This window comes from Nannobrachium achirus, assembly GCF_963921795.1.
Source record: "Nannobrachium achirus genome assembly, chromosome: 19".
In the NCBI taxonomy this organism is placed as follows: Eukaryota; Metazoa; Chordata; class Actinopteri; order Myctophiformes; family Myctophidae; genus Nannobrachium; species Nannobrachium achirus.
This window is the reverse complement of record NC_137826.1, coordinates 23,742,413-23,764,994: the sequence shown is the minus strand read 5'-3', so window position 1 is coordinate 23,764,994 and position 22,582 is coordinate 23,742,413. Positions and strand designations below refer to the sequence as shown.

The following is a 22,582-nucleotide window of genomic DNA, read 5'->3' as shown; positions in this document are numbered from 1 at the left end:
GTTTTTTATCATTAGACTGGTTGTTGTTGCACAAGTTTCCTCTCTGATCACAGGTCCATGCATTACACCGGTAAGACACCACTTATTGCCTTATTAAAAAAATCACACATTGCTTATTATTCCTGTGAGTGGAATCTATGTGGCTGGTTTGAAGCAGCGCAGTCGCTCGCTACGAGATCATGTCCTTATCGTCATTTATTGAGTGATGATGGATGGAGCTACATCTGGGGTATTCATTCTTTCATAGCTACTGCTAGTCATACATACAGTGTCCAATGTCCATTATTATATCATTTATGCCAACACAACAATGCCAGTGCAGTGTTTAATAACGTCCTTGTGATAGCAATAACGGATCAAATGCATGTACTGTAGTCTGTATGATGTAAAGTAAAGGCAAAATTGTGCCAGATCGGAGTCACATCGTTCATTGCTTTTGTGCATAATCATTACAATTGTGATAGGCTACCATATAATTATTGTTTAATTATTTATTAAAGTGCGTGCGCGTGTCCATGGACACCGTACAAAAGAGCGGCCCAACTCCGCAGGTAAAGGTAGTGAATTATTCACACTGCCTCCTTGCGTTCAAGATTGATATGAAAATTAACTACCAAGGCAGTAAACTAACTTTAGCTATTGTTCGTGGGCTCTTAATGATATCAGGGGTTCTATATTAATGGAATAAACTGAACGCACAGTGTCTTGCTTGCTCTTGCCTCCCACATCTCTTCAGAACTAAGATAATGTCATAGCCCAATAATAGTTATCAAACATTTGAAGGAGGTGATTGTTCAGAATGGGAGTGCACTGTTTTTACTGTCCTGTCATCAGTAGGCTACTGCTGTGACAAATTGTAACCAAGAGAAATATGTTTATTTTTTTCTTCTTTTCATTAGTTCCTCATTACTTTCATTGCTTTATTTTTCTGTTTGAAATCTGACAATTCCCCAGAGAACCAATAATGAGGCGCAACAGTCAATCGGTCAAACAGGAGAGGGAATTTGGAGGCACTCTAGGTGAGTACTCCACTACAAGATGCTTCCTGAGTCTATATTGGAGCTTTATGTAGGCTACCTCAATCTTTGCTCTAGGACAGTTGTTCTCAAAGTGGGGTCCAGGGACCCTCACTCAGTGTTCCAGTCCTTTTACAGGTCTGTTATGTTGAGTTCTTGAAATTACATTTTGAGAATCACTGACTTAGGATAAAGGCTTGGCTGCTTTATTTCTATTCTCATTCTTTGTGAGTGTGTGACACAGAGACAGAGGGAGTGAGAGGAGGACAGATTTCTTGTCTCTAACTTCCCTCCATATTAATCTCTCGTGTTCTTTCTCAGGTGCCACGTGCATTCCTATCTTCCTCCCTCTGACTGTTCTATATCTGATCAGCGTATGTCGATCACCTGAGGCTAGTATGCTGAAGTGGCCCCCTGTGCTTCCCAGTTACCTCTGGGATCCCACAGCAGTCACACTAATAGTGGGCTGGTTGGGTCTGCATGCCTTCCTGTATATGCTACCTGTGGGAAAGGTATGAAACCTTGAGATTACATTTCTTTAATAAAGATAAAGCCTACCATAAATAATAGTTATTTGTGTAAGATATGTGTTTGGGTATATTTTGCAGGTGGCGTATTAACTAATGCGTATATTATTACTGTAATATGTGCAATGACATAATTAGACTATGAATATGTTTTACTTGCAGGTATCTGAGGGCTTAGTACTGAGGGATGGAACACGTCTCAAGTATCCCATAAATGGTAAGGTACAATATGGTGGGGTTTTGGGGTGATATTGTGCTTTAATGACATTTATTGTAATCTGCTTCAATGGCAAGATGAATATACAAAAGCAGCTACAAAATACATCACGTTTTCCAGCAGTGTTTGAACACTGTCTAAAAGTGAAACACCAATGTTCATACCAGTAAGACGCCTATGGGCGAAAAGCGGCGAGGTCGCGCCATCTGTCTTGGCCATATATGGATTATGTTAGTGTGGTTCTCCTAACAGGGCATCATATGGGATACAATCCTTTTTATGCCCATATATGGAGATCCCCCAAATAATCACTTTTATGCCCATATATGGAGATCCCTGCTCTGAGTATCTGATATCACTGTGATGACACCTGTTTATGCCCATATATGGAGAGCCGGCGAGGTCGAGCCATCTGTCTTGGCCATATATGGATTCTGTTTGTGTGGTTCTCCTAACAGGGCATCATCTGGGATACAATCCCTTTTATGCCCATATATGGAGATCCCTAACAGAATCCCTTTTACTGTATGCCCATATACAGTATGTAGATCCCTGCTCTGAGTATCTGATATCACTGTGATGTCACCTGTTTATGCCCATGTATGGAGATCCCTGCTCTGAGTAGCTGACATCACTGTGATGTCACTGTGATGTGTCAGGGGAACCACAGTGCCAGGCGTATCAACAAAAAAGACTGTTAAGAGTGGTTCCCTTGACATCACAGTGACATCAGAGCATGATGTCAGAGCGACAAACCCATAGACCGTAAAAAAGTGTACACGTCTAGACGGACACTGACAAGCTGTGCAGTTTCTCACAGTAAACTGCGACCTACGGTCGCAATTATTGGTTGTATGATTAATATTCCATTAGCAGCCATAACTTAGCACTTAGCAGTCTTCAGTGTATCAGCGAAACATCACAGAACTGTGAATGTGACAACTACAACCCTTTCCTGGTTTTAGCCGCTCCCCAGGTGGCCTGTACATGGTCCTTGTTCACTGTTTATGGCAAAACTGTGTTCTTTATTCCAAAAAATATTAATTAGGTTTATGTAATGTAGCCATATAGACCATATGCGCAAGCTAGACTGGTGCTGGCCCACAAATTATGTCAGGGTAGGTAACTGTACTGTAGGAACAGAAGTTAACAATCAAAATAGAAGGGAATGTTATCTGTCATTCCTGGGTTGTTTCATAAATATTGCTAAATATTACTGTGATAATCATCAGCAATCAACCGCATAATTGTTTCCCTTTAAGCCTCTCAGATTTAATTCTGAGTGGCACTACAGTTAATGCAGAGGGCGACACGCTGTTGAAACACTACAGTTCCCCAAATATGCAGAGAAAATAAGTTACAGGAGCGTTGCTGGTATCCCTCATACCAGGGGTTCCCAAACGTTTTTGTCTCGGGGCACCCCATAAATATTTTTTTTAATCCGAGGCACCCCTACATTATAATTTTCACTCCCAGCACCTTATATTTATAGCATATTGTCGTTCTATGTCCTTATACCTTATATATGTCCAAAACTGTTTGTTTTATATTTATCATCTAAAATGTACTAAACTAGTGAAAACAGCAGATCTACAAGCACACAACGCCTTGCATCGCGAGGCGTTGTGTGCTTGTAGATCGGCTGTTCACTAGTAATTCACTAGTTTTGTGCGACAGTCTTGTATGATGAAGCAGGGCTTTGCTTTACCAAAAGACGTACACATTTGAAACTTGGAGATCCAAGGTTTCTGCCCGACAGTGATGATATTTTAGTGATTATGTTGCGAGGAAAATGTTGAGATAATAGCCATTTTGGTTAGAACTGACTGAAAATAACTTTGTACTTCAAGTTTAAAATGATACTAAATATTTTTTGTCCAAGTGTCCAAATGAATTCCAAATACTATCAAATGATCTCGCGGCACCCCTGGACTGCCGTCGGGCACCCTAGGGTGCCCCGTCACCCACTTTGAAAACCCCTGCCTCAGACCACTGGTGCTCATGGAAGGGAATAATGTTCAGGAGAAAGGAAAAATAATGTAAAAAGGCATAGTTGGATTTTGTAGGTAAAAGGCCTTTATTATATTTGGGCTACAGACATAACATACAAAACACTTGTTACCCCAATATTGGCTTGGTTTAAATTTCTATTAGTGGCTTGAAGACCTTTTGTGTACTTTGAAATGTACAATCTTCATTTTCAGACAATTTCATTCATAATTTTAGCATATAGGTATGTGACAAACATTTAAGCCTGTAGATTGGTTGATTATGTTTGTAATGCTTTTAAACATTGGAGTAAAATAAGCATATATATAGTTCAATTAAGATGGCGTTGATACGTTTATAGCCAAATGTAAATTCCTCCTTCAAACAGATATTGTTATTGTTAATAATAGACTTCAACGGTACATGTTGTCTCTCTCCCTCAGGCTTCCATGCCCTGTGCATCACTGTTGTGTTGCTGATGCTGTTGCTGTGGTTGGGAGCACCTCTGGGTTATCTGTTTGAGCTTATGGTGCCCCTGGCAGTGTGTTCAATTGGAACATCATTCCTTCTCTCCTTCTACCTCTACATACGTTCCTTTTGGGCACCTAACCATGCACTCGCTCTCGGTGGAAACACAGGTGAGAATGGAGTTTCACCTTGAAAACCACTGACCACTCTTCACGTGCACTTTTAAATAAAGGCACAACATTTATGCAAGTTGATAGCAGACTAATCATTTTTGAGGAGCTGATAGTTTGGAAATGTAGAATATAGAAACTAGATATTTACCGTATATGGCTTGAATGGAAACTACTAGTTATTTACAGCAGTGGTTCTCAATCTTTTTTGGCTGCAGTACCCCCTTACACTGATTTCCGAAAGCCAAGTACCCCCTTCCACTGACTACAGCAAAAATAAAACAGCATGATGGCAAATAAACATTGCTTTCTATGCAACGGTTACCACTAGTCAAGTAATTGATGTCATTTGTTTTAGAAATGTACAGATGAGCAGGTTCACACAAACTCTGTCAATGTTTTATCATTAACCATAACAGTAAAATACATATTCCCATTTCTAGTTTTTCTCACGTACCCCCTGCATTACCCCCACATACCCCTAGGGTTACACGTATCCCCATTTGAGAAACACTGATTTACAGTATATGGCTTGAATGTAAACTACTAGTTATTTACAGCATGTGGCGTTTCTGTATGTTCCTATTCCCTGTGTCCTGTCTAGGAAACCCCTTGTATGATTTCTTTATGGGACGAGAACTAAACCCCCGCATTGGAAGCTTTGACCTTAAATACTTCTGTGAGCTGAGACCCGGTCTGATTGGCTGGGTGAGTAAAAATGCAGGAAATTATGAAATGTTGAAAATCTGTCCCTTTGTGAAAGTAGCAGGCGCGGAGCTTGTTGATTGGCTATTTTCAGCGAGCGGCACAGTCGCACTACAGGGTATAAGTTAAGCGTTACTCACGCCTATGTCGTTACGTCGTTACCACAGCAACTAATGCAGATACAGTAGGTCAATAATGTCTGAATACACAAATCCGATCAATTGTAAATAACTGGATATTCAGTCCTAAAGATAAGATTTGCGAAACAAATCAGATTTGCCTGCAGCCTTTATTAGTGTGTTGACCTTTTAAATGTGGCGCACAATGAAACATGGTCTCCTCAAGCATTAGAAGGACATCAATATGAGTCACCGGGGCCAAGAACAGGTGTTTTCATTGACTACATCATGGTTAAAATGGGGTTTTATAGGATTAGATTAAATATCTAAGTATTGAATCAAGCAGCTTAAAAACTGTCTGGGGCGCTCACAAAAGCTTGCGCTTCAAACATGTTTGAAAGTGAAATATCCCGTTAAAGGAGTGGTTCACCCCTAAAATGTATTTTTTTTCCTATTGATTACTCACCCCATGGAGACATGAATTCGTGGATACCTTTTTGTTTTTGTCACATTCCTAAGCCAATAAAGCCCCTAAGCCAATAAAGCCCCCATTGATTCCGGTAGGGGACCCAAAGACACTTTGGGTCCCCTTCCGGAATCAATGGGGGTACATTTATTACAACAAATTATTGGCTTAGGAATGCAACAAAAACTAAAAAATATCCACGCAGTCAAGTCTCCATGGCGTAAGTAACCAACATTTTGGGGGTGAACTACTCCTTTAAGCCCTACTTTATACTTTTCATTTATTAGGTTTCTCATTGTGATGCGGCGCATTGTGAGCCTGCCATTTTCAGTATTTTGAAAATTGATTGTCTCCTGTACATTATTCCAACAGGTGGTGGTAAACTTGGGGATGCTGATGAAGGAGGTGGAGCTAAGGGATTCCCCCTCCCTGGCCATGATACTGGTCAATCTGTTCCAGCTGCTGTATGTGGCCGATGCTTTATGGAATGAGGTGAGAGGACCCTCCGAATCGAATTTCTCTTGTCCTTTAACCACTATTTGATAAGACTCCTATGTTATTTATAAAAGAGATTACATTCATGGGAAGAACAATATTTCTATCTATTAAGGGGAAATAATGAGCATAGGTAGGACCGTTTCAGTTAGTTTTTTTTTTTTTGATGAACAGTGCTGACGTTACGTTTTAAACAGCAATGTCAGTGTATAGACTTATATACATGTACATGACAAAAACTCAATAACATTGTACAATTTAACATTGCCTGGATTTGGCGTCAACCAATTTCAACCTGCCTCCTGTTCCTATTCTGGGCATGACATTAAAGGCAAATACAAGGGGGGGCAAGACTGACGGCTTCATGTGCTCCGGCACCTAATAATTTACAAATTAAGCACTGGGTCCAACAAATGATAGGAGCTCGTCAAACTGGTTCTGCGTCACTCTAAATTAAAATATAATCGGAACCGTTCATCATCAAAGCGAAATGCATCACTGGTTATTATGGGACAGAATGCGCTGCAAGCTACTCTGTTTTTTAGAATCAGCGGGCTGCAAAAAAACAGTCTGCCGCACACAAGTGTTTATCAGAGTTTGGTGTTAACGTGCCTTAACATAGAACATAGAATAGGCTATATGCACAGCAGCCATTTTGGAGAGAAGTTTGGTCTCTTTTCGCCTCCTTCGAAGGTGTTCACAATGGTACTAATGAAGGCTCTGTTTAATTTTGATTTCATCTAGCACAATGGTTCTCACACCTTTTATTTCATGGACCCCCATAAATCTGAGAGTGTACAAACGGGTCCATTTGGTTCCATTTGTACACTCTCAGAGTTACACACCTTTTTAAGGGGTCATTTGGAACCTCCAAGGGGAGACAAGTTCAGCCAACATGCACAATATCAGCACCCTGACTCTGTTTGACCAGGATGTAGTCTGGTAGGATTCACCTTGAAACATGGGCTGCATATTGTTGTAGTGTTTTTGGTTGGTTTCTGTTCTGAATGTTTTGAAGGTTTGCACAGGGCTCTACTTCCTGTATTGTCCCAGCTCAGATTCTGAGCCTGGGACAACTTCCTGCCCAGGAATATCATAGTTTTGGCCCAGAGGTTCTTCTCGTCCCCCTAGTGGCGAAGAAAAGAACCTCTGGGAACTCAGATTGACCAGGATGAAACAGAGTCTTCATTAGTATTATTGGTAATGGTAACACCTGTGAAGGAAGTGAGAAGAGACCCAATTCCTCTCCAAAATGGCTGCTGTGTTCCACTCTCATGCACCTCTGTGTTTGACAGGAAGCTGTTCTCACTACCATGGACATTGTACACGATGGCTTCGGCTTCATGCTGGCCTTTGGGGACTTGGCTTGGGTTCCCTTTACCTACAGCCTCCAGGCTGCCTTTCTAGTCGTGCACCCGCAGTCTCTGAGCGCACTGGGAGCCGCACTTATAATTGGACTGAATGGTAATCATTGGTCTTCCATTTGATCATGATGGCAATTTTGTTTTGTTTTTTACATCAGATTCATGTTAACGTTGAGTATACCGGTATGTCCTTCCTGTTCTTTTTAGGTGTCGGGTATTATATTTTCAGAAAATCCAACTCACAGAAGAACCAATTTCGACGGGACCCCACGCACCCGAGTGTCTCTAGTGAGTGAATCATTTAGTGTCTTTCTCTCTGCCTCTTTTCTTTCATCTTCTAAACGAAGACTGCTCTATGCAGGTTTTGTATCCACATTTACACTGAAAATCTTTTACATAAAATGTGTCTTTCTTTTTACTGGCTATATACAGTATGGCAGAGGTTCTCAAACTTTTTCATGTCAAGGACCCCCAAATTGACACTTATTAGCCCGCAGTAGGCATGCCACGATTCACTAAACTCACGATACGATTCGAATCACGATTCAAGGTTCACGACTCACGATTTCACGATTTTTTTAACACAAAACAATTTTCCGCAGATGACAATTTTTTTTATTTGTATTTCTCTTAACCCTCCCTCCCCCCAAGCTATTAATCTCACATGTACTACATTTCCATAACATTTATTTAACTACATTGCAAAAGTAGCACACTTTTCATGTAAAAGTACATGTCTGTGCAACAACGTAAACATGCTTTGTTTAGAACCAACCTAGCTACTAGGGTTAACATGTAAAAAATGCCATCTTAGAATAGATAGACCTATTTCACAGTGCAGAAACATAATTACCTTCCTTGATGTATAATGATGTGCCAACGAGCAACACCTGGTCTCAGACAGACTCCTCTGCAATGCACTGAACTATCTCTCTCCAAAAGCTTATGATGGAATATGATTAAGGATTACTGTGACTATGGTAAGCTCACATTTCATATCAGACACATCACAATTCTCTGAGACCTATTATTTAGCTGGGGACCCCCTGGAACTCCCTCAAGGAACCCTGGGGGTCCCCAGACCCCACTTTGAGAAGCAATGTGGTATGTGACCTGCTCCACTGAAACCATTAGAATAATAATTATTCATCCTGCGGGGGGTTTTCAGCTTCACCCAGCCGAGTGCTGCCCACGGAGGAGTGCAGGGTAGCTAACGGTTTAGTGCAGGGGTATTCAACGTCTTCAAGCCAAGGACCCCTTAGTTGTGAGAGAGATGAAGCAGGGACCGCCACAACCTTTTCATAGATTCCATAGTTTCATTGTGTTTCATCAGTGTGTTTTGGATTCATGTCAATTTGTGTTTTCTGTTATTCAACCACTTGAACCGTCAATACTTAATAAACTTGACCTTTCACTATGTACACACACTATGCTCTTTTTCCCCTCTACACCGAACCTCTTTGCCGAAAATAGACGCCTTTGGCTAAAGTTCTCAGAATATGGATAGGATTCAACTATGTGGTTGATATAAAAAAGGAGATTTTTTTTCTATCACTCAAAGATTTGGAGGACCCCCTGTAGTAGCTCTGAGGACCCCCTAGGGGTCCCGGACCCCCTGTTGAAGACCCATGGTTTAGTGTCTTACTCAAGGATACCTCGACACAAACCTTGTAGGATGGGAGAAAATGTATTTACCCTTCGTTATAAAATGGACTATAAAATGATTGTATAATTATCATAGTAATGATAGACCATAAAATAAAAGTATACGAGGAGTAAATAATTGGGGAACTCATCTCTCATTGGACAGTCAGGTCTGAAAGACGATTTTTGTACAGTATGTAAACTGTAAGGCAAGGGTTTAAATTTTAGTTTTTTAAATTCACTTTAGCTTGGCAATACAGACTCGCATGCACGCACGCACGCACGCACACACGGCACGCGCGCGCGCACACACACACACACACACACACACACACACACACACACACACACACACACACACACACACACACACACACATACACGGTTACACTCACACAACACAACAGTGTTGTTAAAAAAAAGTTGCAAGCTTGTAGATTTTCACTATTTTTATACTACAGGTAAATGTTTTGAAACCTTTCACTTTTCACATGACCCCCAATTCTTTTTTCATTCATTTATGAATGTATTGATACATGTTTGATTTGATTTACTGTTGCACCCCTGCATCTACATAATATAGTCTCTGTCGGGAACTCATACGTCCAAAGCTGTTACTTTTCAGGATTCAAATTAAAAGGTAGCTGAAGTAACAGATCTACAAGCCGTACCTTTGATACTGTTGTCCCTCGATGACAGACTTCTGCAGCGCTGAAAAGGATCAACCTTTTCTTTGACGATGGCCTGCCAGATTGGCTTTTGTGTGACACTGTAGTACTGTATTATTAGGGGTTAATCTCACGATATCCTGTGCTTGCTGTGCCAATGGTTCTCAAAGTGCTTTTCAGGGACTCTCTAGTTTTCTTTATGGGGATCTAGGGAGTGGGTTGTTGGCTGATTTACCACTGTTTCAGGGTTGTGGCACGAGGCGAAGCTGAGTGCCAAACAACCCTGAAACAGTGGTAAATCAGCCAACAACCCACAACCCTCAACCCACAACCCTCTAAATGGTAAATTTTCTACTACTTCTACCATATAAATGAAAGAAAACACAGTTGTAACTTGCAAGGTTATTTAGTTACAATCAACCGCAACACAACAGTGGGCGGGGTCCATGAGCCAACTCAAGGTTATTGACTGATTCACCACTGTTTTAAGCCAATCAGAATCCAGTATCTGAACATGTGACCACAAAAAGTGGTAGAATGATCCTTACAGTTTGAGAACCACTGATGTAAGCCACCAAGCGTAGAGCTCCTGGTGCATGGATAGGACTGTGATTCAGATGGTCAGTCAGCCTCTCGACGGTTTCCTCCCTTGTAGAGTTGGAAACCATCGCCACGGCAACGGGGAAGCGACTGTTGGTGTCTGGCTGGTGGGGCCTGGTCCGTCATCCTAACTACCTGGGTGACCTTCTGATGGCCCTGGCATGGTCTCTGCCGTGTGGTGAGTCATCATAACGCCATGCTGCAGGGACACAATGCGCATTCCGTTGTTGTCGGGTGGAAACCTTGTACAAAATTGTACTGTAATGTCCAAAACTGTTCGTTTTGTATTTATCGTTTTAAAAATGACTTAAAATTGTGAAAATAACTGATCCACAAGCACACAACGCCTCGCGGTGCGAGGCGTTGTGTGCTTGTAGATCTGCTATTTTCACTACTTTTGTGCAACAGCCTTTTGTGTGATGAAGCAGGGCTTTACTTTACAAAAACAATCTTCCCTGAATTCTAACCCACTGTGCTGCTTGCACTAACCAATACAGCAGATTGAAATGTTTTTCATTGTTTGCTTATAATATATACCTGTTCTCTGATTCTCTGATTCTGGTTTGTAGGCTTCTCCCATCTTCTGCCTTACTTTTATGTTGTCTATTTCACCATCTTGCTGATCCACCGAGAAGACCGGGACGAAAGACAATGTCGGACCAAATATGGTCTGGCGTGGGACACATACTGTCGACGTGTACCTTACAGGATCTTCCCTTACATATACTGAGGAGGATATAAAGTAAGTGCTCAATCAGTTCTGAGTTGAACTGAATCTGGACCAAATTCCTGGAGGAGAATGAACTGTCAAACCCAGTGACTTCCTGAAGCAATTTCAACAATAGCAATAACCTGGAAGTTACTCAATGTTCAATCATAAGGAATGTAAATACAGGTCATTTTGTGTGAGTCGTGATTCACTCATGATTCAATTTGATCGACTGTAGTTTAAACAGACAAACTGTTATTAATATCACAAACTTGCAATACACTCATCAATGCCTCAATGCAATATACAACACAGGTGCTTTGCTGGTCCTGTGTACTGCGTCGACGCTAGCCGGTGTAAACAATGAGTTTGGTTTGGTTGATGTTGTGAGTGTCTGACACATTCAGTGTCAGGGCCTTAAAATCTATGGTACTTTTTAGAAATAAATTAAAAGCCTACGTTTGTCCAAGACTCCAAGCTAAGACATTTCTTGGCTTCAGTGCTGCTAGTACAATAAACCATTGTTAGGTGACAGGATATACAGTAAGCAATGCATACGCTTTCAGCCATCTCCATTTCTTGTTTTACTTTTATTTTGATTTACCCTGTCCAGCTGTTAACCACATTAATCCTCACGTCCTTATTCTTGCCAACATTCTGCAATAATAGCAGGACTACAACCTCATAACATTGTGAGCTTGTAGATCTGCTAGTTTTAGCTAAAAGATTTGGTACTATACAGGGAAGGATTAGGGGGCCAAGACCACTGGGGACTCCTGGTCACCGAAGTATATAGGGTTTAAGTGGTTAATGGATAAAAATGTACGGTAACAGTAAAACACCATAAAGATACAGTAAGTTAAAGTCATGCTGTGTGACATCCATTAGCAGTCTTTTTACTAACAGAAGTGTTAGTAAAAGCGAGAATTGCAATTCAAAGTATTCAGTTTTAAACAAAACCACTGAAATGAATGCCAGCGCCAAGATTATTTTGGAAAGCAACAACAAAGTTGTCAGAAACTGCATTTATTAACTTTAAAATACATTTATGAAGTGAATTATGCTTTGACTACAAATAGTGTTTAGTGATGAGAAATATACATCAAATATAAAATATTATATTTTGTTTAATTGAAAAGGTTACACATTATGGCTTTAAACGTTACTGTACAATATTTATATACATTGATGGAGGATCACAAACAGAATCATACTTCATTCAGGAATCGAGTTTTGTATCCTCCACCCCACCGCTTAATAATACTCGAACAGTATGGAAAGTTACAGAAAGACTGTAGCAAATGGTTTCACTTTAGTTTAGTGGTTTAGTGGATCTTTAGTCTTTATTTTCAGTGCTTCCGTTGCCTGTATGACAGAACTCACAGAAATTTGAAAACTGGAGTGCGAGTCAACAGTCTGGCTCCAGAGACCAGGCTGCGTCTAACGAGCCTCACACAGGATGTTGAGTAGACTGAAACAAGCAGCTTCTCAAAACAACAGGTGTGGCAATCTGTTGGGAATCGCTTACACAAAACTACTATTCAACCTCATTCTTAATGTTTGCACACAAATAATTGATCTACCAATGGGCTTTAAAACAATCTTGATACCAGGACTGCCCTAAAGCCTTTGCATTGGTTCTTTGAAGCTGTTATTATGTTTTTAATTTCCCCACAGTTTTAACCCATTCACTGAATGTATAGCCTACGTTACTAGAGGTTTCTGTTGGTGGATATCTCCTCTGGCTGCAGGAGACTAATATGATAATGGCATAGTGGATAAATACATCTATTGTAACATACAGTTCATACCATACTGTACTTTGTTGGTTGCTTCTCTGCCATTTCATTTCGGACAATCTGGCAAGCCATCGTCAAAGAAAAGGGAACGCTCACTCGTCTGTATCTCTTCCTTTGAAGCGTAAGCTATCATGACTCTGTCTCGAGAGAATGAAGTTCGGATGAATCCTGCTGTGTGAACTTGATACTGTGTGCTGTGACAGACCCTGGTTGAATGTACAGTACTTTAGCCAAGTCCACAGTGACTCATTCCAGGAAATGGGGACACAGCATTCTCAACCTTACTTCAGCCAGAATCACTATAATCTACAGTAAGCAGAAACACATTCAAACTATACTAAATCTGAAACAGTTTATCAGCATCAAGTAAATCAACATTAGTGCCTATGCTGGGTGCTCAAGTTGCACTGGAGGGTCAAGTAAAATATCATTGTGTTAACTCATTTTTGCAATACTTTAGAACTATTGTTCTTTTACATTTTGTAAAGTGTACTGTAATCCTGTTGAATGCACTTAGAATAAACATGGTTTGATACATTCTTAAAGTCTCAGTTCATTCATCAATTTTAACGTTAATGAATTCCCTGCGCAGTGATTAAAACATATTAGGCTACTAATGATCTCAGTAGAGAGCTAAAAAAAATAAAAAGAGGAAAGGGCTACGAAAGATAGTGGCAACAGTATAAGACAGTAAAAGTAAGTTTAAAGCTCAAAGAAAATTGGTGTCTGGCATGTACTGTAATAAGCATTGCACTAGACCTTGGCAGTGGAATTGCGTTGCTAGGGAACAGCTTGGGTCCAAGTTCATTTCCTGTCAGCTATACTGATTTTCACAAACACTGCTACAGAAAATAAACCTGGACACATTTAGAACAGAGTTTCCAACATTTTAATACATAGGCCTACTGAAAACATCTATACGCTCACACTCACAATGCTTTGTGATGTGTTGTGAGCTTTTAGATCAGAGTTTTTCCAGCCATTTTTAAAATCTGTCTTAAGTTATTAATTTCATGATGTATTTTTGTAATACAATTTCTCTTTTGGGTCTCGAGTTTGAAGTGGAGAAGTGGAAAAGTGGAAAAAATAAAAAAAAAGTAATAGTACCAATACTGCAATGTAGAAATAGCCTACTTAAAAGTAAAAAAGTATTGGCATCAAAATGTACTTAAAGTACCAAAAGTAAAAGCACACATTATACAGAATGTCCCATTTCACAAGTTTTCAAATGTATAAAAGCTTGTAGATCAGCTATTTTCAAATGGCCGAAATGTATACAGAGCTGAAGTTGTTAATGTATGTTTTGTAATAATAATCAAAATCTACAGTAGCTAACGTACAGTAGCTACAGTAACTAACGTTTTCAAATAATTGTAGTAGAGTAAAAAGTATTGGAAATTGGAAATACTCAAGTAAGGTAGGCTACAAATATCTAAAAAGTGTACTTAATTTAAGTGCCATAAGTACATGTAGCCTAAAGTTCCTTTACACCATGGTGAAAAGGTAGCAACAATAATTAGCTTTAATCTGTGCATGGACACCCTGGGAAATGTACACCTGTTGCTGTAGCAACAACTGTATTGTAGCCTATTGGAACGTTGTAAAGATAATTTAACCCTAGTGATGTCACTGTGGCGGCTCGTTCAGACGTCAGTAGCTTGCATAAGAGGTGCAGCTAATTTTAGCTGCCTGCAACAACAATGTACTCGAAAAAGTTTCGAAAGAGTTACTCAGCAAGAATGAATTAAGAAGTCTGCTTGCCAGCCAAACACTTTAAATTCAACATAACCTGTGGATCATCACGTTAATACCCTCAATATGGTATCATGATATGCTATTGCTGTTAATAAATACATATCCTTGCCTGGATCGTGGCTTAGTGATCTGGGCACTTCTGCTCTAAAGTACAGTGCAGGTTTGAGTCCCGATGATCTTTACTGCATGTCTCTCCCCATTCTCTCCCTGAGGCTGTTTCATGTCCATCTCCACTTAATGCTATAAATAAAGGCACAAAAGCCCCAAAAGAAATATGTACAGTATTTTATTTATCAGATCAGCTAGTAGAAGTTGGCTACAGAGCCAATCAGCCAACTCCAGTATAGAGGATTTAAGTATCTAATGTCTGAAGCCTAGGTTATAAAATATAACTCATAACGTACAAATGCACCATACAGTAGCCTATGCTTCATAACTACTGTCATTTCGGAAGACACCTGAACTGATAGAAGGCAAAGACAGATAGCCTATGACTATCATAAAATCCTTTTAAGATAAAAAATGACTTATTATGGTGGAGCTGAAGATGTCCTGCCAAGCGGACAGCAGGTGCCGCTCAGTGTGCATGTTGAATCATTCTCCTGTCGTGCTCATTTATAGCAATCAGCTGGATGAGCTGTACTGCTGCGTAGCATATGTAGAACGGTGGGGTTGACACATCCCCCACAGTCTGACATGATCACACTGAGCCTTCCAGCAATGCAGTGGTTCTCAAACCCTTTCATGTCAAGGACCCCCTAATTGACACTTATTAGCCCGCGGACCCCCATTTGAAAAGATATACCAGGGACCCCCATAAGAGAAGATCTTTTACGGCCCAACCATTTTTTTATTTCAAGGACCCCCAGTTACATTAGGCTACAGACTTCCATTTACTGGTATTTGGTACAGTATACGTATATCTGAGACCCCAATTGACATTGTACATACACAGAAGGGTTCATTTGGTTCCTAACTATCATTTAGCTGGGGACCCCCTGGAACTCCCTGAAGGACCCCTGGGCGTCCCTGGACCCCACTTTGAGAACCAATGCAGTATAGTGGACACAAAGATGAACAAAACTAAGCACTGTCTACTTTCATAGGCAAAACATTTTGGCCATTTCTCAAAAGATTTCAAATTGTATGCATGTGACATGATAGCCTACAAACCAAAACATGTGAAAACTGGTTAAGAATTCAGCATGTTTTGATTATTTTCAGGGATTTTGGAGGGGCTTTCATTATTTTATACTTAAGCTATAGAAAAATAGCAGATATACATAGGCCTACAGTACAAGCTCACAGCGCAGCACCGAGTGCCGCGCTGCGAGCTTGTATCTGCTATTTTCTTTTTTAAATCTTGAACATTTTTGCAAATCTTTGAATATAATGTGTATTTGTAACTCAAATGCTTCTGGGGTGTCCCAGGAACTAAATATTTTGAGATGGGGTCCGTGGCCAAATACATATCATTTTGGTGGTCCTTCACATGAAAAGGTTTGAGCACCATTGACATAGAAATATAGGTTTTTCAAAAAACCTTAGAAGGATTTGAAATATTCAAAGACTTGCACACTTGCACTCGGTGCTGCGCTGTGAGTTTGTATATCTGCTATTTTTCAATAGTTAAAGCACAAAATAATGCGTAATAATGCGTTCCCAGTCAAAAACCCCCCTATGAAGAATATTCATGGGGGGCCCGCAGTGAATCCTTGTACCCAGGGCCCAGAATTTGGGTGCGACACACCCCTGATTATTTTAATTATGGAGAGACCCCCTGCTTCCTTATATATGGTTCAATATATGGTGCATACAGTACATGTACCGCCTACTGCGGTGGTTCTCAAAGTGACCCCCCAGGGTCCAATCATTTTAACCATTATTTCCATTTATACCGGTATGTTAGCTATTCAAAAATAGCAGATTTAAAAGCTCACATTTCTTTTGATAAATATCGAAAATGTTTGGAAAGATTTGAATAATTAAGAATTTTCTTTAAAATAAATCTTCTCTTTATGGGGGCCTGGTGCAAAAAGGTTTGAGAACCACTGGCCTATATAGCATATGAGGCATGCCTTGACTGGACATCACTGACTGTATGCTATGCATCACGTGTATATACAGTATCTATGGGTAGCATGTATCACTAAATGTGTTACTGTTTTTAAATGCGTATGTTGAAAAAAAGAATTGTAATTAGCACTCTTGCCGGTGCTCTCCCGGCAAAGAGTGCTAATTACAATCATTTTTCTCATACATACATTACCATATGCTGTTGCTAAGTGCTTTTGTCATTGCACTTTGTGAAGCTAAACCTACACAAATTGCACTTGTTGATCCATTGCATACCAATGTAGCACCTTTTGTGCATTTTTATGTGTGCATGTGCACGTGTGTGTGTGTGCGTATGTGAGTGACATGCCAATTGAGCGTGCCAATTCCAAGGCTCCAAACCCATCAGTTGTACCAGTTTCCATGGTAACGTCGCCCTGAAAGCACACACGTAGGAGGGAGGGGCAATGAGAGGAGACAATTATGGAGGTTTGCTGGAAAGCAAGAAGACACCGTGGTTGGTGTGAAAGATAGTGGGATGAGTGACACAGGATAAGAGCAAGAGGTGTTTGTGTGTTTTTGTGTGCGTGCATGTGTGTGTGCGTGCGTGCGTGCGTGTGTGTGTGCATGCGTGAGAGAGTGAGAGAGTATATGTGCAGATGTCAAACAATAGGAGCAGTACAGTAGGCTTGTTTAATGAATGACCACTCAACGATTGCCATTTATACACTGTCTGTCTGTCTGTCTATCTAGCTAGCTATCTATCTATCACAGTGGTTTTCAACCCTTTTCATTTCAAGGTCCATTATTTATTCAGCTTTTGAGCCACGGACCACCATTTGATGAGATTTAGCCTCTCAGGCTACTCAGACCCAAAACTTAGAATAATTTGTTATCTTTGCATAAGATGTTGTCCACAAGTCCATGCTGTATTATTGATAAACTGATAATTAACAATTCTTCTACATTCTCTAATTGCGTAGACGTCTTGTAAAGTAATGCAGATGTTTAACAATACTGGTCCATTTGGTTTCATGTCACACTCTCAAGAGTTAAAGGGTCCATTTGGTTACCAACTCTCCATCATTTAGCTGGGGACCACCTGGCTGGAACTCCCTCAAGGACCACTGGTGGTCCCTGGACCACTGGTTAAAAACCACTGATCTCTCATAGACTGTATCTTGGCCTTGTCTTGCAAAAGAAGAGAAAGGCCCAACACTGATTGGCCACTGCTACAGAGCATAGGAGAGCTTTTCTGTCCATGTATTTCATACTGGTGTCTTTCTGAGTGAGAGCGTTCCAGTGAGACAGCAGCAAACCTAGTCTAACACAATTTAGTTTCCATGGTGACAGTGGGGAATGGTACCGTATGTCATCTATATCAGCCCCTGTTCACAAAAGGAAGCAAGCCAGCTGGGAGCCACCTTTTGTTTGGGGTCTATATTCTGTGTGAATATGTGCCAATGTGGAATCATGCCCACTGGTTTCACCGCTGTGTGCCCTGAATTCCTGAACTCGTTGAGGTTTTTCAGGAGCACGCGCACGCTGTGCATCGATTAAAAACGTAATTTCACACCTCAACAAAGTTTACAAAGGCTGCCAACTACCGGGTGTCGACTACCAGTGTGAATAAACATAGGAATAGGCCTAGATCAGGGGTTCTCGAACCTTTTTAGGCTGTGACCCCCAAAATAAACATATTTGAACTGGCGACCCCCACCCTGACAAGCACTTGGAATTGTAGGTAGGCCTATTACATTTAATGTGACTCAGTTCCACAGATAAATATTGTGAAAATAGCCAATCTACATGCTCACAACACCTCGCGTTTGCGAGGCGTTGTGAGCATGTAGATTGGCTATTTTCACAATGTTCGCCTCTTGCTTACTGAATATTTGACAGTTTGACCAGTTGGGTATTAAAACGGTCTTGAAAGTCCTTAAATTGTCACTTTATAAATGTGCAGATACCCTGTATACACTTTGTTTACAATTGAGTGAGACTTGGTCTTGTCCGTGGCAAATTCTAGCTTTTCTGTTTTCACACCAATTTAATGTTCTTATTTTATCATAATAACCAATTACTGAACGTCAAGTCTCCAAGTTTTCTTCAGAATATGTATGTCACTGATTTACTACGACACTATGGCACATTATGAGTCCACTAGTACTACAGTAGCCTAGTGGTTCTCAAACGTTTTATTGCAAGGACCACCATAACTCTAAAAGGTGTACAAATGGAACCAAATGGACCTGTGAGGGCTAGCTTTTTATGTTTCTGGTAATATTTGTCACAATAATTGTCGGCTCATTTTGTATGTCCGTGGCAAAAAATTAATTGATAGACAAAAATTACTACCACAAGCCAACATGGCGATGACCCCTGTGTGTGACCTGTCCTGTAGTGTAGTTAAGCGATGCGCGAGTGACGACTTTAAAATAGCGTCCCACTGGAGACACTGACGTTGACAGACAGTAATTCAGCTGGACTGGCGCTATATAACGCTGATGAAATATTTATGAATTTAGTTTGCTTTCATCAGTTACAAATCTATTCAAGCTATTTACATCTAATAAGCGCCTGTGTAATATGATCTCACCAAAACTATGATCAGTTTCTTCACAGTCAGTGAGTTTTAATTTGTCTTCTCTGGGGTCTCAGTCAGGAGGGCATGTGTTTGGTGTAGTGTGAAATGATGATTGTGAAGAAATCTACTTGTACCCTGAAGCACTGGTTCCCAAACACTGGGTCGGGACCCATGTGTGGGTCACAGAACATTTTCTATGGGTCGCGAGAAAATATCCCCCGTTTTGTCTTTTCCAACATTAAAAAAATATATATATTCAAAAGTTTAAACAAAGAAATCACAACTTTTTATCAATTAAACACGTTTCAAAAGTAGTTCATGAATAAAAAGTTTACAAAGTATCAAAGTGACACGTTGTGAGCTTGTAGATCTGCTATTTTCACTAGTTTGAGTCCTGGGATTATTTCTCTTATGAGTCTTGAGCTAAAAGGTTTGGGAACTACTGCTCTAAAGCATCACTGAGAAGCACTATGGGAAATACTTTTCAAATGACTTACAGCTATTTGTTAGGAGCCCCCAGGACAAAGCATTATAAATGCATAATGAATGAAATATGCAATGTTTTGTTTTTAATTATTATTACTCAAGACAAGGCACAGTGAATAAATTACTGTAAGTTAACAGTCTGGTTAGAATGAGTTGAAGAGGTAAATATGGCATCCAATGGAACATAGGAAACAATGATTTTGGCATTGCTATTTTATTAGAATACAGAATGAATTGCTGCTTATATGAACTATAGCAGTGTAGAAATTAATAAAAAGTAATCCACCAAATTGACCATTTAGCATACAGAGATGATCAATGTATAAAAGACAGATACAAATAGATAGTTAAATATAGTATTTGTTTTCTAAATCTATGTAATGACATTCAACCTCAGCCGTACTGTATCGTTTCTCCTCTTTCTGTGCTTAAAGAAGTGATTGTCCAGAACACACTTAACATTGTTGGCAGCATTTTGATATTTCAGTGACTGTGACTACTTTCATGGAAACATCGTTTAGCACAACACATGTTGTCTAAGTACAGTAAAAATAGCTCTATGTAAAGAATACTGACAGACCATAAAAACTGCCATAGGCAAGTAAAAAGAAAAGAAGAAATGCTAGAATTGAGTTCATTCAAAAATCCATAGCCAAGCCAACTTCTCCTTTAATTCTCTAAACTCAAGAATGTCAGCCTGTTCTCTGTTCAGTGTCTCCATTCTCAACTTTCCTATACTGGGGCCCTCAGTTAAGAAACAATACAAATGGTGAATAGACTATCCCCCCTAAAATAATGCAAAAGACAACACACGTATTCATTAGGCTGGCAATATTCACAGATGATTCTTTTCAATATGAGATATCATCAGTCACCATAAAGGTAATTCATATTAACGCAATACTTTCTCTCATACAGGTCTATCTGAAAAAAAAAGAATATTGTGTAAAAGTAATTTTTTTGAAATTTGAAATATTTTAGATACATTGCACATTCATTGAATTATTAAAAAAAATGTTAAAATTTAGATTTTTTATGGAATACCAAAAGTCCATATTTCAAAATATTACAATATTACACAAGACCACTCAAAACAAGGTGTGCCTGCACAAAGGAAATCAACATCTTATCCTGTGTTTCTTATAATAGAGAAATGTCAACCTTCTGAAGTCAGAGTTGCTTGAAGTCCAGTGGGAAGTTTCCGCAGTCAGTTATGATTTGGGGGGGAGGCTCTCTCCATTCCACTCCGAAATTGACTTCTTATTGTCGGAGTGGCGACACTCCCATAGGGGTTAGGTTTACGGTTAGGGTTAGAGATAGGGTTAGTGTCGGAATGGAGACATGTCGGAAAGGAGACATGTCGGAGTGGAGAGATGCACCCGATTTGGGGTGCTATGGCATCTGCTATGCTTTTTTACACAATATTATATTTTTTGGGGGATAGACCTATATCTCTCTGAAAGGCTCATGTAACAATGTATAAATAGCTTCATGAGAACCAGCTTATGATAGACATTGTAATGCTCCAGTGTAACCGCTGTTTCTACCGAATAGCACATTTGAACCATCACTTTAGCTACACATAGATCAGACTAATGGAACAGATGCCAGAACCAGCATGAGCAAATTGATTTAGCTTTTAGCTATAATATCTGAGGTCAACACTGGAAGATTGTGTTCCCAAAGTTTCTCAATTGGACAATCACTCAGTGTTTCTGCTGTTTTAATTTACTCTTTAGTAAACATATCCTATAGACATACGGTATTTCTATTATGAAATGAATGAAGTCTGAAATCTTTGAAACCTCCTTATTATTAATTGTCTAGTATGCCACTTGCACCACACACACTTATTACATATACTGGATAATAATGCTAAATACTGATATGACTTATGAGTGGCATTACATTGCTTTTCCTACATGACAAGACGTATATATTCTAAGGCCTGATTTATACTTAGAGATTCATCTACAGTACACGCTCATAGCGCATAGTGTTGCAATTTGTGAGCTGTGAGATCTGATATTTCCGGTGCACGACGACACAGCACACGACTAAGTATAAATATGATCAACTGATCAGAGAAATGCTGCTGTACTCATATGATTATAGTGACAGACAGGTTTGCTCAGTAAACGTTACTGGAAAAGTGAATAAGGCGTTCTTTGCACACACTGCCAAATGGGACAAATATTGAGCCAGAATTTCTCGACTTCTTTTCTTTTATTATTGTAATTTATTTTCTTTAATTTTTTATTTTTTACAAAATGTAAACAAGTCCACGCAACGCTGTGATATGTAGCTAGAAATCGGTTCAACCTAGCCTTGTCATTTGGCATTCAATTATTTCTATTAACGAATTTTCTTGGCTATAATAGTCCAGCTTTACTGTACTTTATCACCAATATCCTTTCTCTAAAAATAGGTCAAGGTGAAACAAGTTGTTCCTGCAGGACAGATTTTAAGCCAAAGTTATTCTTCATCTCACAATGAAGTATAAATCATGTTTCATTCTGAATTGTCAAACAGGTTAGGGTTAGGTCAAAAAAAATGTAAGCAACTGCCTCTGGTATTATCAGATTTGAGATTTGTATTTTCATTTGGCACGAGTTGGTGCCAGGTAGGGCATTCCCGAATAGGGATTTTTAGTATTCGAATTATTCAACCTCAAAGTATTCGAATAGTCGAATATTCGACAGGACTGGCCAAACTGTCAAATATTAAGTAAGCAAGAGGCGAA

General features: G+C 39.7%; 1 protein-coding gene across 2 annotated transcripts; it reads left to right on the top strand.

The window, feature by feature from the left end:
* The first annotated feature begins 34 nt into the window (after nt 1–34).
* tm7sf2 (transmembrane 7 superfamily member 2) lies at nt 35–13,462 on the top strand. 2 transcript variants are annotated; one of them, XM_080748449.1, is made up of 11 exons: nt 35–70; nt 955–1,019; nt 1,338–1,528; nt 1,706–1,760; nt 4,193–4,387; nt 4,992–5,095; nt 6,050–6,169; nt 7,468–7,636; nt 7,744–7,824; nt 10,504–10,626; nt 11,018–13,462. In XM_080748449.1, the coding sequence occupies exons 2-11, from the start codon at nt 965–967 to the stop codon at nt 11,176–11,178; spliced, it is 1,254 nt and encodes a 417-aa protein (XP_080604575.1). In that variant the 5' UTR covers nt 35–70; nt 955–964; the 3' UTR covers nt 11,179–13,462. The 2 variants fall into 2 exon arrangements, with proteins under 2 accessions (XP_080604575.1, XP_080604574.1); XM_080748448.1 differs by lacking the exon at nt 35–70 and adding an exon at nt 179–229.
* The last annotated feature ends 9,120 nt before the right edge of the window (nt 13,463–22,582 follow it).